This window comes from Melanaphis sacchari, unplaced genomic scaffold, assembly GCF_002803265.2.
Source record: "Melanaphis sacchari strain LSU unplaced genomic scaffold, SCAv2.0 Contig27_pilon_pilon, whole genome shotgun sequence".
Taxonomy (NCBI): Eukaryota; Metazoa; Arthropoda; class Insecta; order Hemiptera; family Aphididae; genus Melanaphis; species Melanaphis sacchari.
In genome coordinates, this window is record NW_020271152.1 from 2,913,782 (window position 1) to 2,926,661 (window position 12,880).

General features: G+C 26.3%; 1 protein-coding gene across 2 annotated transcripts in view; it reads right to left on the reverse strand.

Moving 5' to 3' along the window:
* The window catches only part of LOC112595467, a 32,287-nt gene extending 20,432 nt beyond the window's left edge, over positions 1-11,855 (reverse strand). Inside the window, exons 1-2 of one of the 2 annotated variants that reach the window (XM_025340695.1) lie at positions 10,816-11,855; positions 671-866 (exon numbers count right to left, since the gene is read on the reverse strand). In XM_025340695.1, the coding sequence (XP_025196480.1) occupies positions 671-866; positions 10,816-10,927 (308 nt within the window). In that variant the 5' untranslated portion in view covers positions 10,928-11,855. The remainder of the gene's footprint in view (positions 1-670; positions 867-10,815) is intronic. The other variant, XR_003114724.1, reaches the window with a different exon arrangement.
* Positions 11,856-12,880: the final 1,025 nt, after the last annotated feature.

Below are 12,880 nucleotides of genomic sequence, written 5' to 3' on the forward strand. Positions count from 1 at the left end.
TTCGAGAACTAGCAACGCCGGCCAATGCTTGACTTTAGAACACATTAGTGACTGAGGTCAACCACTGTGTCACACCAGGCCATCAACTTAATTTGAGAAATTAATTACATAGGTAATTTTTTTATTTGTGTTTTATAACTTATGTGAAACCATAAATTAAATTTCACCTAAAGTAGTGATTTTCCTATGCTAATATTTTTAAAATAATTTTAAGAATATTAAACCAGAAAATTTACATTAATTTAAGTAAAAATTGATCAAAATCCTCAACAGCCCAGAAAAAATTCTAATAGTTTAATTTACAATAAGAAGAAATCTTGGCATCAATCATTTTTTGTCTTTAATGGTCAAGCTATGCTTGCCCATTACTCTAACTTAGTCTACCAACTACCATCTATATGCCAGGTTATATAGTGAAGCCTTATTCCTGCATACAAGTTGGTAACTTCTTATTGTAAACAAAGTAGGTATAGTATATTATAAAATACTTAAAAAATAAAAAAAATAATCATAAGTGTTATAATTTTTTTAGATAACAACCAACTACATAAATCAGTGAAATATTAATATGTTTAACTTTTGAAACATATTATTCTATTTAAAATAGAGCATAAAAATGTACACACATTATTTCTAATTAAATACCTAATTTTATATTCTAAGTACTTACAGACAAAAAAAATTGAATAATCCAATGAAGAGTTCTGTATGTGTACTGCATGAAATCATGCGACATTCCAACCGAAAACCAGCTAACCATTTAATAAATGACATTTCCACCAACGTTTCTTGACAATCCACATACTTAGGAAATTTGTTTGAACTTATATGTGTGTTCTTAGTATTTTCATCGATATCCAAATCAACTACAATAATAAAAAAATTATAATACATATAATTAAAAATGTAATATATAAAATTGCATTGTATGCATTTATAGAGTTAAACAATGCATTTTTAAGAAATAGGTATATCACAAGTAACTGTTTTAAGACAATAAATCATGATTTCACAAAAACATAAAGTTAAATTATCGTAAACAGAATATTTTTTTTCTCATAAATATAATAAATTTATTGGTATCCATTAGTATAAAATACCCAATAGTTACTGTTATAGTATGTATACAAAAAAATAATAATTTAACTAATTGGTGTTTTTTTCCAATAATACATTCTTAGTTAATTTTATTTTTAAAATGTCTAGATACTATACTAGTTAAATATTTTTTTTCATTTTAACTGTCATAAAATGTATTCTTGAAATATAATATTATATGTTTATACATTGAAATTGTTCATAGATGCAAATTAAATTAAGTTTACTCTAGTAACCAATACTTTTCTTGGATGTAAAATATTTAAGTTTATAACTGTTATTCATTTTTTATTGATTTTAAAAAAGTAAGTCAAAGTTTGATTATACACATAATTGATAATCATTTAATACAATGAAAATTTTATCACAAAATTTTGAAATCGCAGATTGAAAAAAAAAATAGAACAAAATGTTATGCTGTAATAACTTTTAAAATGTTGATCAGAAAACCACAATAATGATATATAATTGAAATATAATGCTAAACAGTAGATAACTTACAATTATTATTAATATAAAATAAAATAATAAAAAATACTAGATAAATACCAAGTTATTAATAAATGCATAACTGTGGCATACTTAGTTAAAGGTTTTATAACAAATCTACAATCTACCATAAATATTCTGAAGACCTTAACATGTTTACTGTGAATGACACTATTTGGAGCCATCTATATTGTTATTAAATGCAAAAGATTTGGTCAGAGTTATGATTAAACTATTGATTTTAGGTTGACATCCACAACAAATATTATTTTATGAGTGTGTGCAAATCATTGATATTTTTATTTTTTAAATTCTAATTTTTTTTAGTATTACAACCAATATAGATACTCAAATATATACACTTAACATATTAAAAAATCATAATTAGGATTTCAAAGTTGTAGGAGTAAAATACTTTTTTTATGCTCTTGATTTATAACAGAGCTAGCTAAAATCCATTTAATACTACAATGACATATTTTCCATTTTTTTAATCTTTGTATAAAAAATGTATAATTTTATAAGTACATATTTATTTTTAAGTTTTCTAAAAATACTGATGTTTCTCCTTCATAACTTGTATTTTATTATAAAATTTTCCAAATATAGAAAATATATTTCATAAATACTATTCAGGAACTGATAATATATTTCCAGTGCAATAATTAACAATGTCAACTGGCAACCAATTATCCACAAATAAGATCTTTCTTTCTTTTTAATTTTTAAATTACTTGATAAAACAATTTTAGTATAGTTATATCAGAGGTCAACAAATAAAGTCTATGGCAGTCTAGATAAGTTAAAAAAACTTTAATACCTAATAGTTAATAATTATTGAGTTATTATGACTATTATCGTAAACAGCGATAAACAATGAATGCCATTACAATCTTTAAATCACAAAAATTTATCAAATATCTATTATGTGCGGAAAACCAGCAATAAAAAAAAGATACTTTTGTTTCCCCTCCATAGGCCGGATTTAGTCCGCGAGCCACCTATTGCCGACCCTTGATTTATTTATGCTAATAATATAACAATTTAAATTAATAATATTTAAATAGATACATAATGTATGCAGTAAAATAAGTATACATTTATTTTGCTTCTACTTCTATAACTTTCAAGCTCTAATCAAAATACATAATTTATTTTGTTTACTATTCTTTTTTCTGAATGATCATTTTGAAAAACAAAAAACCTAAATTAATTTATTTTATTTTAATAAATTATTATTAGATAAAAGGTAGGTATATGTATGTATATATTTAATAATATAGAATAGAGTTTATGTAAGCAAACTATCATTGCACTGAATTACAAAAAGAACAATTTGGTACAGAAATTGAAATTTTTGAATTTGGTTAGTAATAAGGTGAAATCTGACACAAAAAAAAAAAAAAAAAATTTTCAATACTTAAAATACAAGGGGAAATAACAAATTTAGATTACTTTTATTAACAATAACATACATTGTAATACTATAAATACATTTAATATTTATTACCTACATTTTGATCTTAAAAATTTGTTTTTTGTATACATTCAAATAAATCAGTACATTTATTCATAATTAATTGTCTATACATTGAATTTACAATACTTTATTAACATTACATTAGAAAGATGTAAAACTGTAATTTTTTTTTTAATATTAATATATATATTATTAGGTATACCCTTATGATTTTCTGGAGAAAATGGATTTACTGAAAAATGTTCAGATACTATTTAATATCAGTTATAATCTTACCTAATCAAGTAAAATGAAATTTTAAATGGTCAATACTACAGCTTCCAATATAGTTTCTATCAATTTAAAAAAAAACAATCATAAATCTAGCATTCGCCTAGGTAAATAGCCTCGTAAATAGCTTAAACATATAATACATAATTGAATATGTTATAATTGCAAAAGAAATTTCTAAAACTGAATAATTTTAAACAGTAACTTCCTAATACTTTATATGGAAACCAAATAAGTATTTTTGTTTTGTTTAAACTATGTTACTAAGTTTAATTTTAAATTAATGAAGCATTACTCTAAGTTAATTTCAAATCTCACTTAATAAAAACAAACTCTAAATTGTTCATAACCCTTAAATCAATATGACATTATGAATGGTTAATTTAAAAATACTAGTTTTCGTCAATTGATCACTATTAAAATCTTCTTTAGTTCATTATTAAATTAGCCTTGGAAATAGACTTATAGAAGATAACATAATAATATATTATATTATTTCTGAATTATCCTTATAAAAAAATTAATATTATTTAAAACCAGAAATACAGTTACTATAGTTTTTATAAACATTTTAAAAACTGAAAAACTTCAAAATTGAACACCAAGGTTTTAAAAATAGCTTGGTACCTCATTGTTAGTTTTGAAATTATGACATTTTGTTCATTAGTTACCATTTTAGGTAGACAGATAACTTAAACACGTATAACTACTTAACTTTCGGATAAATGGGTAACCTATAATAGTTGTAACTTTGCCATTAAATGATAAGTAGTATTTTTCAATAGTCACTGGCTTTAGTTACTAAACTTGAGGCTCTACACACTTTCATTAGGTGGAGGTTCAACCATTAAGCCCTCTCACGTGTGGAAATAGCTAACATTAATGGGCTAATATAAATCATATCCTAATCGTTAAATTTTATAATAATTTAACTTTGGAAATATGTATACTCAATTTGAACTAAAATGTTGTAGTGAACTAAAATTTTTACTTATACTTAAAAAAAAACTTGTTTCCTACCAAACAATTATTTTAATAACAATAAAAAGTGTACCTAAAGTATATATATATTTTTTTTTTTTTTGGAACTTTCTATCATTTTGAAAAGTAGGCACTGAGAATTTTTAATTAAGACTTTTTTAAGTACAAACTAGATCAAATATACTATCATTACTACCATCAAAGTTAAAAATTGAACCATTTATCTAATATTAGGTAAGTGTTTTCAAACAAAAATTTTAAAAAATTATATTAAAATCAATACATTTATCATTTAGTTTAAAATCTAAAATTAAAAAAATTGATTGATACCTAGCTTAACTGCAGTTATGCTGAAAAAAAAATAAAAGTTAAAATGGTGAAATAAATTAATTTTAAATTTTTACAGATTCACAGATTCCAACAAATAATACAAACACAACGTAGTACAATTAGAATGCCATCCCAGATTAGATAAGTGTAAAATTAAATGAACATAAAAAGTGTTAAATGAGTAACAACAAATTATTAAATAAATAGGTTTACTATTATACTTTATTTATTTGATAGATAAATAAACACTTCATGATTTTTTCTATAGGGATGTTATGTGACACTTGATCACCAAAGCATTTAAATTCTTGACACTCAAGAATTGTTTTTAACTCTCTATCAAATACAAAACAACTGCAATATTATTTTATTTGATAAAAAAATATTTTGAAAATAGATTTATAATTAATAATTGTGAGCCACTAGAAATGTTTTTACATAAAAACCAGCTGCGCATTATGCCTATATTCTAAAATCTATTTATATAAATTAAGCTATACATATGGAATTTAGTCAATAGTTTTATTTTTTTTTTTTTTTATGTAAAGATTCACTAAGAAAGGATTTTTCAAAATGTATCACCAAATGAGCTAAAAGATGTAATGGGATAAAAATGAAAAATGTTATTTCTTGGCCAGCCTTTTTTTAAACTTAAAAGTACATACTTTGTAATCAAATAATCAAATATCTTCTACCTTAAAAATATATGTAGCTTATATTTAACAAAGTTTAAGGATGTGTAAATTCATGATCAATACAGTGCAAAATCAGCTAGTCACTAAGATGTTCACAAAGAAGTTAAAAACTACAACTCACTATTTAGTAGAACAAAGTCTTATTTTTTCAAAAAAGCCTTAGTCATCTGTACATTTTACTTCAATAATTATAAAATAGCATAAAGAAACTTATTTGTTAATAGCAGTTAAGAAAAAATTAAAATCAAAAACTTTTTTAATTAATTAAATTACTGTCATTGTATTTGCAAGCCAGTTGTATCAAGATTAAATGATTGAATTATGAATCAATTACTAAATTGAGTTATTTAAAAAAAAACAATAAGTTAATAATGATTTTCATAGTGAATTCTCAGTAGAAAAAGTAGAACACTTGTTAAGAATATTATTCTTAAATTTATTTAAGTGTTTTAAGTAAATAATTAAATGACTAATAAATAAATAAAATTTAGGTGTATACTCATCATAAGTTAAGAACATGACTGAGCAACAGCCAATTTGCATCAGTTATACGTACTAAACTTCTAATTAGTTTTCCAAACTCTCATCCACTATCTAAAATGATATAGAAGTTGTTTTGGATGCGTTACTGATCACACTCTTAGCATAAGGTAAGTATAGGTATGTTGCACATGCAAAATCAGACTTAAAAATTGATACAATGGTACCTAATACTATTTAATTATGATTATAAGTACACTGTTAATAATCTGCTAAAATATATCCATATAATTAATATGATACCTATGTTGATCAATAAAATAAAAACATAGTTCCATTCTACCTAAAAACTATATATTATAGGTCTTTAAGTTGCCAAATTTTGAAATCCCAAAATCAGGACATCATATTATGACCTTTTTATTTTTCTAATGTAACACTTATAGTATACTCGTATAGCGACAGATAAACCTAAAACCACACTGATTACATTTAATCATTTAGATAACATAATATAAGATAATAATATGATACAGTGGGCAATATTATTCTGTGTTTTATTATTATATAATACAATATTAAATTTTATTTTCTCTTAGTTTCTATTAACCAAGAGAAACTAAATGACAGACCAGGACCGTTAAAACTGGAACTAAAACCAAGACGAATGATAAGCCTACCTATAAACAATATCTGTGATTAAAAAATTGATATTTTAAGCTAATGTCAACAATCATCTTATACTAAATCATATTTTCTAGAAACTATTTTATAATAGGACATTTATATTTAATTTTAGAATATAATTAACTATTTAATACCAGTGGTGAATTTTAAAGAAAGATCAATACTATTTGGTGTTTGACCTAAAGCTTAAAAAAAGATGGTTAGTAAATATAAGATTGATATAAACATTATATTTAAATTATTATGCTAACCTCAATTCTAACACTTACAAATTAAACCATTATGGTCTAATTAGGTATTGCTAATAAGGTACTTTTCGGTTATCACGACTACCTAGCAAGACGTATTGAGTGGTGGTTATTATTAACATTGGTGTGGAGATTTGTTTTAGATAAGTAACATGAGTAATATGTTTTACTTGACATTTGCCAACACAGTTAATGTTAGACTATTGTCATGTCATATTATTACAATTTAGTTGAATAAACCTTTGCCCAAACGGTCTATTACTTTGTACTTGTTTTATTTGAACTAATAAGCTTAGATTTACTTGTTAAGTCAACTGGCTGCCCTAAGAGCAGATATACTCTCCCCTCGCAACACTAAAGGTTCGTTCCTCGCCTCTCCCCCAGGTTAACTATTTTGGTGCCAGGAAGTTTGGGGGCTGAGCCTCCATCAAAAAAGAGGTCTGGAGAATCTCGAGTCTGGCAACCAGAGCTGGCAGACAAAGGGAGTCATTATAAAAAGTACTTATATTACTCATAAATTAGTGAAAAAATAAGACATCAATATTCTTGATAGGCACAATAGACTAGAAAGTGATGCGTGAATGCCAAATTGCTAACTTCCAAAGGCCATAACTTCAAAACTAATTCTGAACAAAAAATTCTGATTGCACCATTGTTCTTAAATAGTTTACATAAGTTTAAACAAAAAAAAAATCAAAAAATTTACATAGGTTGGTAATAATAATCACAATTCAATATGTCTCGCTAGGTAATCATGATAACTGATAAGTACCGTTATCAATATTAACATATATATTAATTTTATTAATTACAAACTAAAGCAATGAACATAAAATTAACTTTCTAATCATTTTAAATAGTGTCAAAATATCTTTCCTATTTATGTGATGAAAAACTATCAACATAATAAAGGAATGATTTTAAACTCAGTAACAAGTTTAGGTTTCATTTACTTAAATTTTTTACAATCAATTTACGTAATTACAACCAACAAGTTTAATATTTTTCATAAAACAGTACCTATCACATTACCTACAATTAGATAATTTATAATAATTTATTTCATTTATTTTGAAGATAACAATTTTTTTTTTTTTTTAATGCTTACCAGAATGGTGACTATTAAAAGCCTAGTATTATAATAATGTAGGTAGATACCCAGTAGTGTTCCCATAGGGTATACTACATATACGCCGTATACTCTCAAGCTTTTTCTAAAATATCATGGTTATACTACATATACTCTCAAACAAACCATACAAAAAGAAAAAAGAAAAACTTAAAAGTATAGTATAATGTTTTTCTAATCCGTCACGCGACGCTCAATAACGACACTACGACAGTAACAATAGTCACGGGCATCTAGTTGATTAATACGTCGACAAATAAACGTTATTGGTGGTATTTCCCATAATCGTTGTCGTCGTTGTCAGTATACGACGATAATAATAAAAAATAACACCAATTACAAATTTTTATTAATTTACAAAACAATTTTTTATCAATTTATTTAAATAATTCATTTTTATAATTTTGTTTTGATTTATTAAAAATGTAATAGTAATTTTTTTGGTTATTAATTAAACCTCTCCACCACTTTTATCGTAAAAAAAAATGAAATATCTATATTTTGGCATTCTTCAGCGTAGTATAGGTACTCTCATAAAAAATTATGAGAACATCACTGTAGATACCCACTAATATTATACCTAATTGTACCATTTATATTAAATAAAACAAAATGTTTTGAACTATATTTGGTTGAAAAATAAATTGAAAAATTATAGGATGTTAATTATATTAATACTCTTCTCAATATTAACACTTTTAAGCATTAGATATTATTATTTTGAGTAAAATTCAAGGTATACAATAATTACTTAAATATATCCAATTTAAAACATTAAAATAAGTAAAAAATTGTTCATTAAACAATTAATAATAAAACACTTATAATTAAAGTCCAAAATAAATAAATTTAAATAGATAGGCGGGTACATATTTCTAAGCAATGCATTAAAAAAAAAAATTACAAATTGTGAATACACATTCATACATTAATGTAATTTGAACATACAATTTGATTTTGTATGTTTTTACAAGTACTTTGATAGGTACTTATCTACTTAATTTATAGCATAAAAATACATAAGAAGATAATATTTAGATGCATTTTAATAATGTTTGAATCATAATTTAATTTGTTTCAAATTAAGATTATAATTAGGATTTTTAATTTTTTTTTTTTTTGTTATTTGACCTTGGTAAAAATTTGAACGACTTTCAAATATATATTTAAAAAGTTATAAAATATTTATTTATTTAAATACCTTTTTTCTTTTTTTAATAGTAAATCTTAAACACATACTTTATTTATGCATAGATAAAAAAATTATTAAATGCAAAACGAGTTATGAAATATTTATGGAACATTTCATTAAGACAAACAAATGTTATTTTATGTCAGTATAAAGATTATGCTATTTAGACAATACATTTTAAATTGATTCTTATTGCCCAATAAATTTAAAATAACAGCCCACTTGTCATTAATTAGGGCGAATGTTTCTGAGACTATCAACACATGTAAATTTAAGCAATAAAAATTGAAATATCATTATATTCACACATATGAATTCAGGGTCTGTGAAGCATTATTTTTAATATTTTCATGGCATATAAATTAAATGTCTATTTAATACCATTTACTTTCAATTATAACAAAAATATCCTGAGTACTAAAATATTTATATTGTAAATATAATTATTTCTAATGTTTATAATAAGGTAATAACCCCTGTAATAACTATTGAAAATATACCAAACTGATTATACTTACTATAGGTATTTCTTCTATTTTATTACATACTTATGACAAAATTGTTCAAAACAAATGTAAAAATAAACTTATGATTTCAATTTAAATTGTTAAAATAATTACCCGGGTAGTGGTTATAAAATCAAAACCTTACCTGGGCCTACGAAGAATGAATTATTTTTTAGGACTTCAGTCCTCCTAAATTTCAGCCCTTAGTTGCACCACTGAAAATATTACTTATCTAGTTATCTACATATCTACTAATGGTAAATACTATAACTATGATTGACAAATAAACAGCTACATCAAAATTAAAATGTCACGATGTTATTTTTATTTTTAATTAATAAATTATTTAAAGTAATTAAGTTTTCATTTCTAAATGTTTATCAACAAGATAACAATAAAGAATAATTATTGTTGATCAATTGACAGACACTTAAGCACAATTTATATTAGGTATAAATTATCAAAATAATACAGTACCAAAGTCCATAGCATATTTTATACTAGGCACTGTTTCTTAAGGACACAAACAAAAAATGTTAAAATGCATGTCTAATGTCAAACAATCATTCACCATAATTAGCTTTAAATGAACAGAACTGCTCTACTGAGACCATGTGTATATTGATAATTCTCAGCAAGCAGTACCAAAAAAAATAGAACAATGGTTGACTATAAAAGTGAAACAACAATAAATAAATGGGTAGGTACTTCAAAAGAAATTTGAGGCAATAAACTATATATATATTACTTTGTAAAATTTATAGTGGGACTTCCACCAGGATTGTTCTCAGTAAATACAATAAGTAAAATAATAATTTTTTTTTAATATACATACCCAAGTAATACCTACCTATATTATGAATATATATGCCTGATATAGAAATTTAATAAGACAGTAAAAATGGTAGTTTTTACAAAATAATTCCTTAACTAGGTAAAACCAAAAGGTATGAGTGCATATATACAATATACAATAAGTATTGATAAATAAAACATTAAACGTTACACGATAGAATGTTTAAGCACAAGTGTACAACACGAACAAGTTATAAAACTATGCTTGTGCAGCATCATCAGTAGACGTAGAACAGATGTATTCACTGAGAAACCACCTAGACAACTGTACAGTTCAGCGTCTGGCATGACATATTGTCAATAAAACTTTAGCCAACCAGGAGTAACGGTGAAATCATGTTTTCATAGACTGAGCATAACATAAAAAACACTTACCTGTTTCACTGTGAATCCTCTTCCGACTACAATCAATCGTTGTCATGGGCTCGATGGTACCGATGGACATTGACGACGATGTAGATCCTTCTTCGTGTCGATGAACAGCCATTGCGTCTTCGGTGACGTGCGCAACACCACTCTTTAATGGATACTAGTAGTGGATGTCAACAGCATTTGTTCGCTGTGCAAACGAACGATCAGGGCTCGGCAACAAGCTGTAGCAGCGGTCAACGTCGCTGGTGAAGAATATTGTCTCTGACTGACTGTCTATCCGACTGAGCACAACCTATCGGTACGTGCGCAGAACAGTCATTGCTCGCTATTAGTCTCCGTCACTCCGGGTCGCTTATGAAGTAATGGCCGACGAATTGCTGCTGCTGCTGCGGCGGCGGCGGTGGCGGCGGTGGCGGCGGCGGAACAGTGGACATTGGGGTCCAACGTGCGCGGCGACTAACAATTATTGTTTCGGCGCACGACGGCGGCAGCGACGGCGACAATTCGCTCCATCGCAAACTAATAAGACCGAAACGTTCTGTTTTACCGAAAAGGCGAACAAGAACAATAGTAAAAACTAATAATAATAATAACAGCCAGCGACATCGGGGGACGGGACACCACTTATACCAGAACCAGACGTACGTATAAAGATATCAGATATACCATGAACACAAATATATATATACATATACAAGCAATAACGTGATAGTGTATATGCTCGTTTTTACATATATATATATATATATATGTATACAAATCGCGAACGCGCCCTCTACAATATGCGTGTGTGCAAGAACATTTATATAATAATAATAAAGTGTATACTTCTTAGTGAACCTCAAGTATTTGCATGTGTGTGTGTGTGTGTGTGTAAATGAACATTATTTTTCCAAGGCACTACGGTCGTATCGAATACAGACGCGCACGCACACGCAAACACTGTCAAACACGGCGCTAGTGCGCTACGGTCCTACTACTCCTACTACGTATACGAGCAGTCGACGGTTGTCGTCGGTGGGGGCGAAAAATATCTCGATCGTACATGCGCAGTGCAGCCTCAGCAGGAATCAGCTGTTGCCAATGGCAACAGCGAATGGCGTTACTCCGCTGCACGACGTCACACTGCTCTTTCGATAAACGCGCGAGGTTGATTTGATATTTATTGTTATTATTATTATTATTATTAATAATATGATTATTATTATTGTTACAGTCCCTGGGACATAAAAATAAAAATAAATATATACCATACAATATTATATCGAAAAACATTCTCGATAACGAAGGGGATGGTTCTGGGAATTGTGTTCGTTATCGAGCGGCGGAGGCAGTGGCGGCTTATTTGACACAACGTCGTCTCCGTTACTTGGCGGCGCCGAATACCGATCGTTATCCTCGAATATAATATTTATTTTTATTGACAACATACGCCTCTGCCGAAATAGAGATACAATTTTTGGTTTCCAAGCTTAGCAATTAATGTATTTATATTGGATTTTACGATAATAATGGATTTTTTTGTGTGTTATCGTATTTTGGAACACTAAAAATGCTCCAATCTTAAACTTTAAAAGTAGTTTCAAGTTCTACCAAATTGGATATAGTGTTGGTTCTTTGATCACTTCGAGTAGTCAAAATTTTTAGTATTTATACTAAATACTTAAAATAATTAGAAGAAACTATAAAAAATAAAGGAATATTTACTCAATTACAGTTTTTTTTAAAGTGAATAACTCTATATAAGACTACATAATTTTTAAATATTTTATCATATTGAATCATTTTAAACTTTTTGAAGTTGTCTAACTATTGTATTTAATCGAACGGATTATGATAAAACATGTAATTTCTAAGTTAAAAGCTTTAAAAAATCCATATAATTATAACGTTATTATGTTTCTCGTGTTTTGCTTTATTATAGAAGCAATCCAAAAATATCAGATACCTACAATATAAACACAACTTTTTTTTCAAAAAATATAAATAATAGAAACTTGAAACATTTCATTATTAAAATTTATCATTATCTATAATATATACAAACAATGAGGATTTTAAAATATTT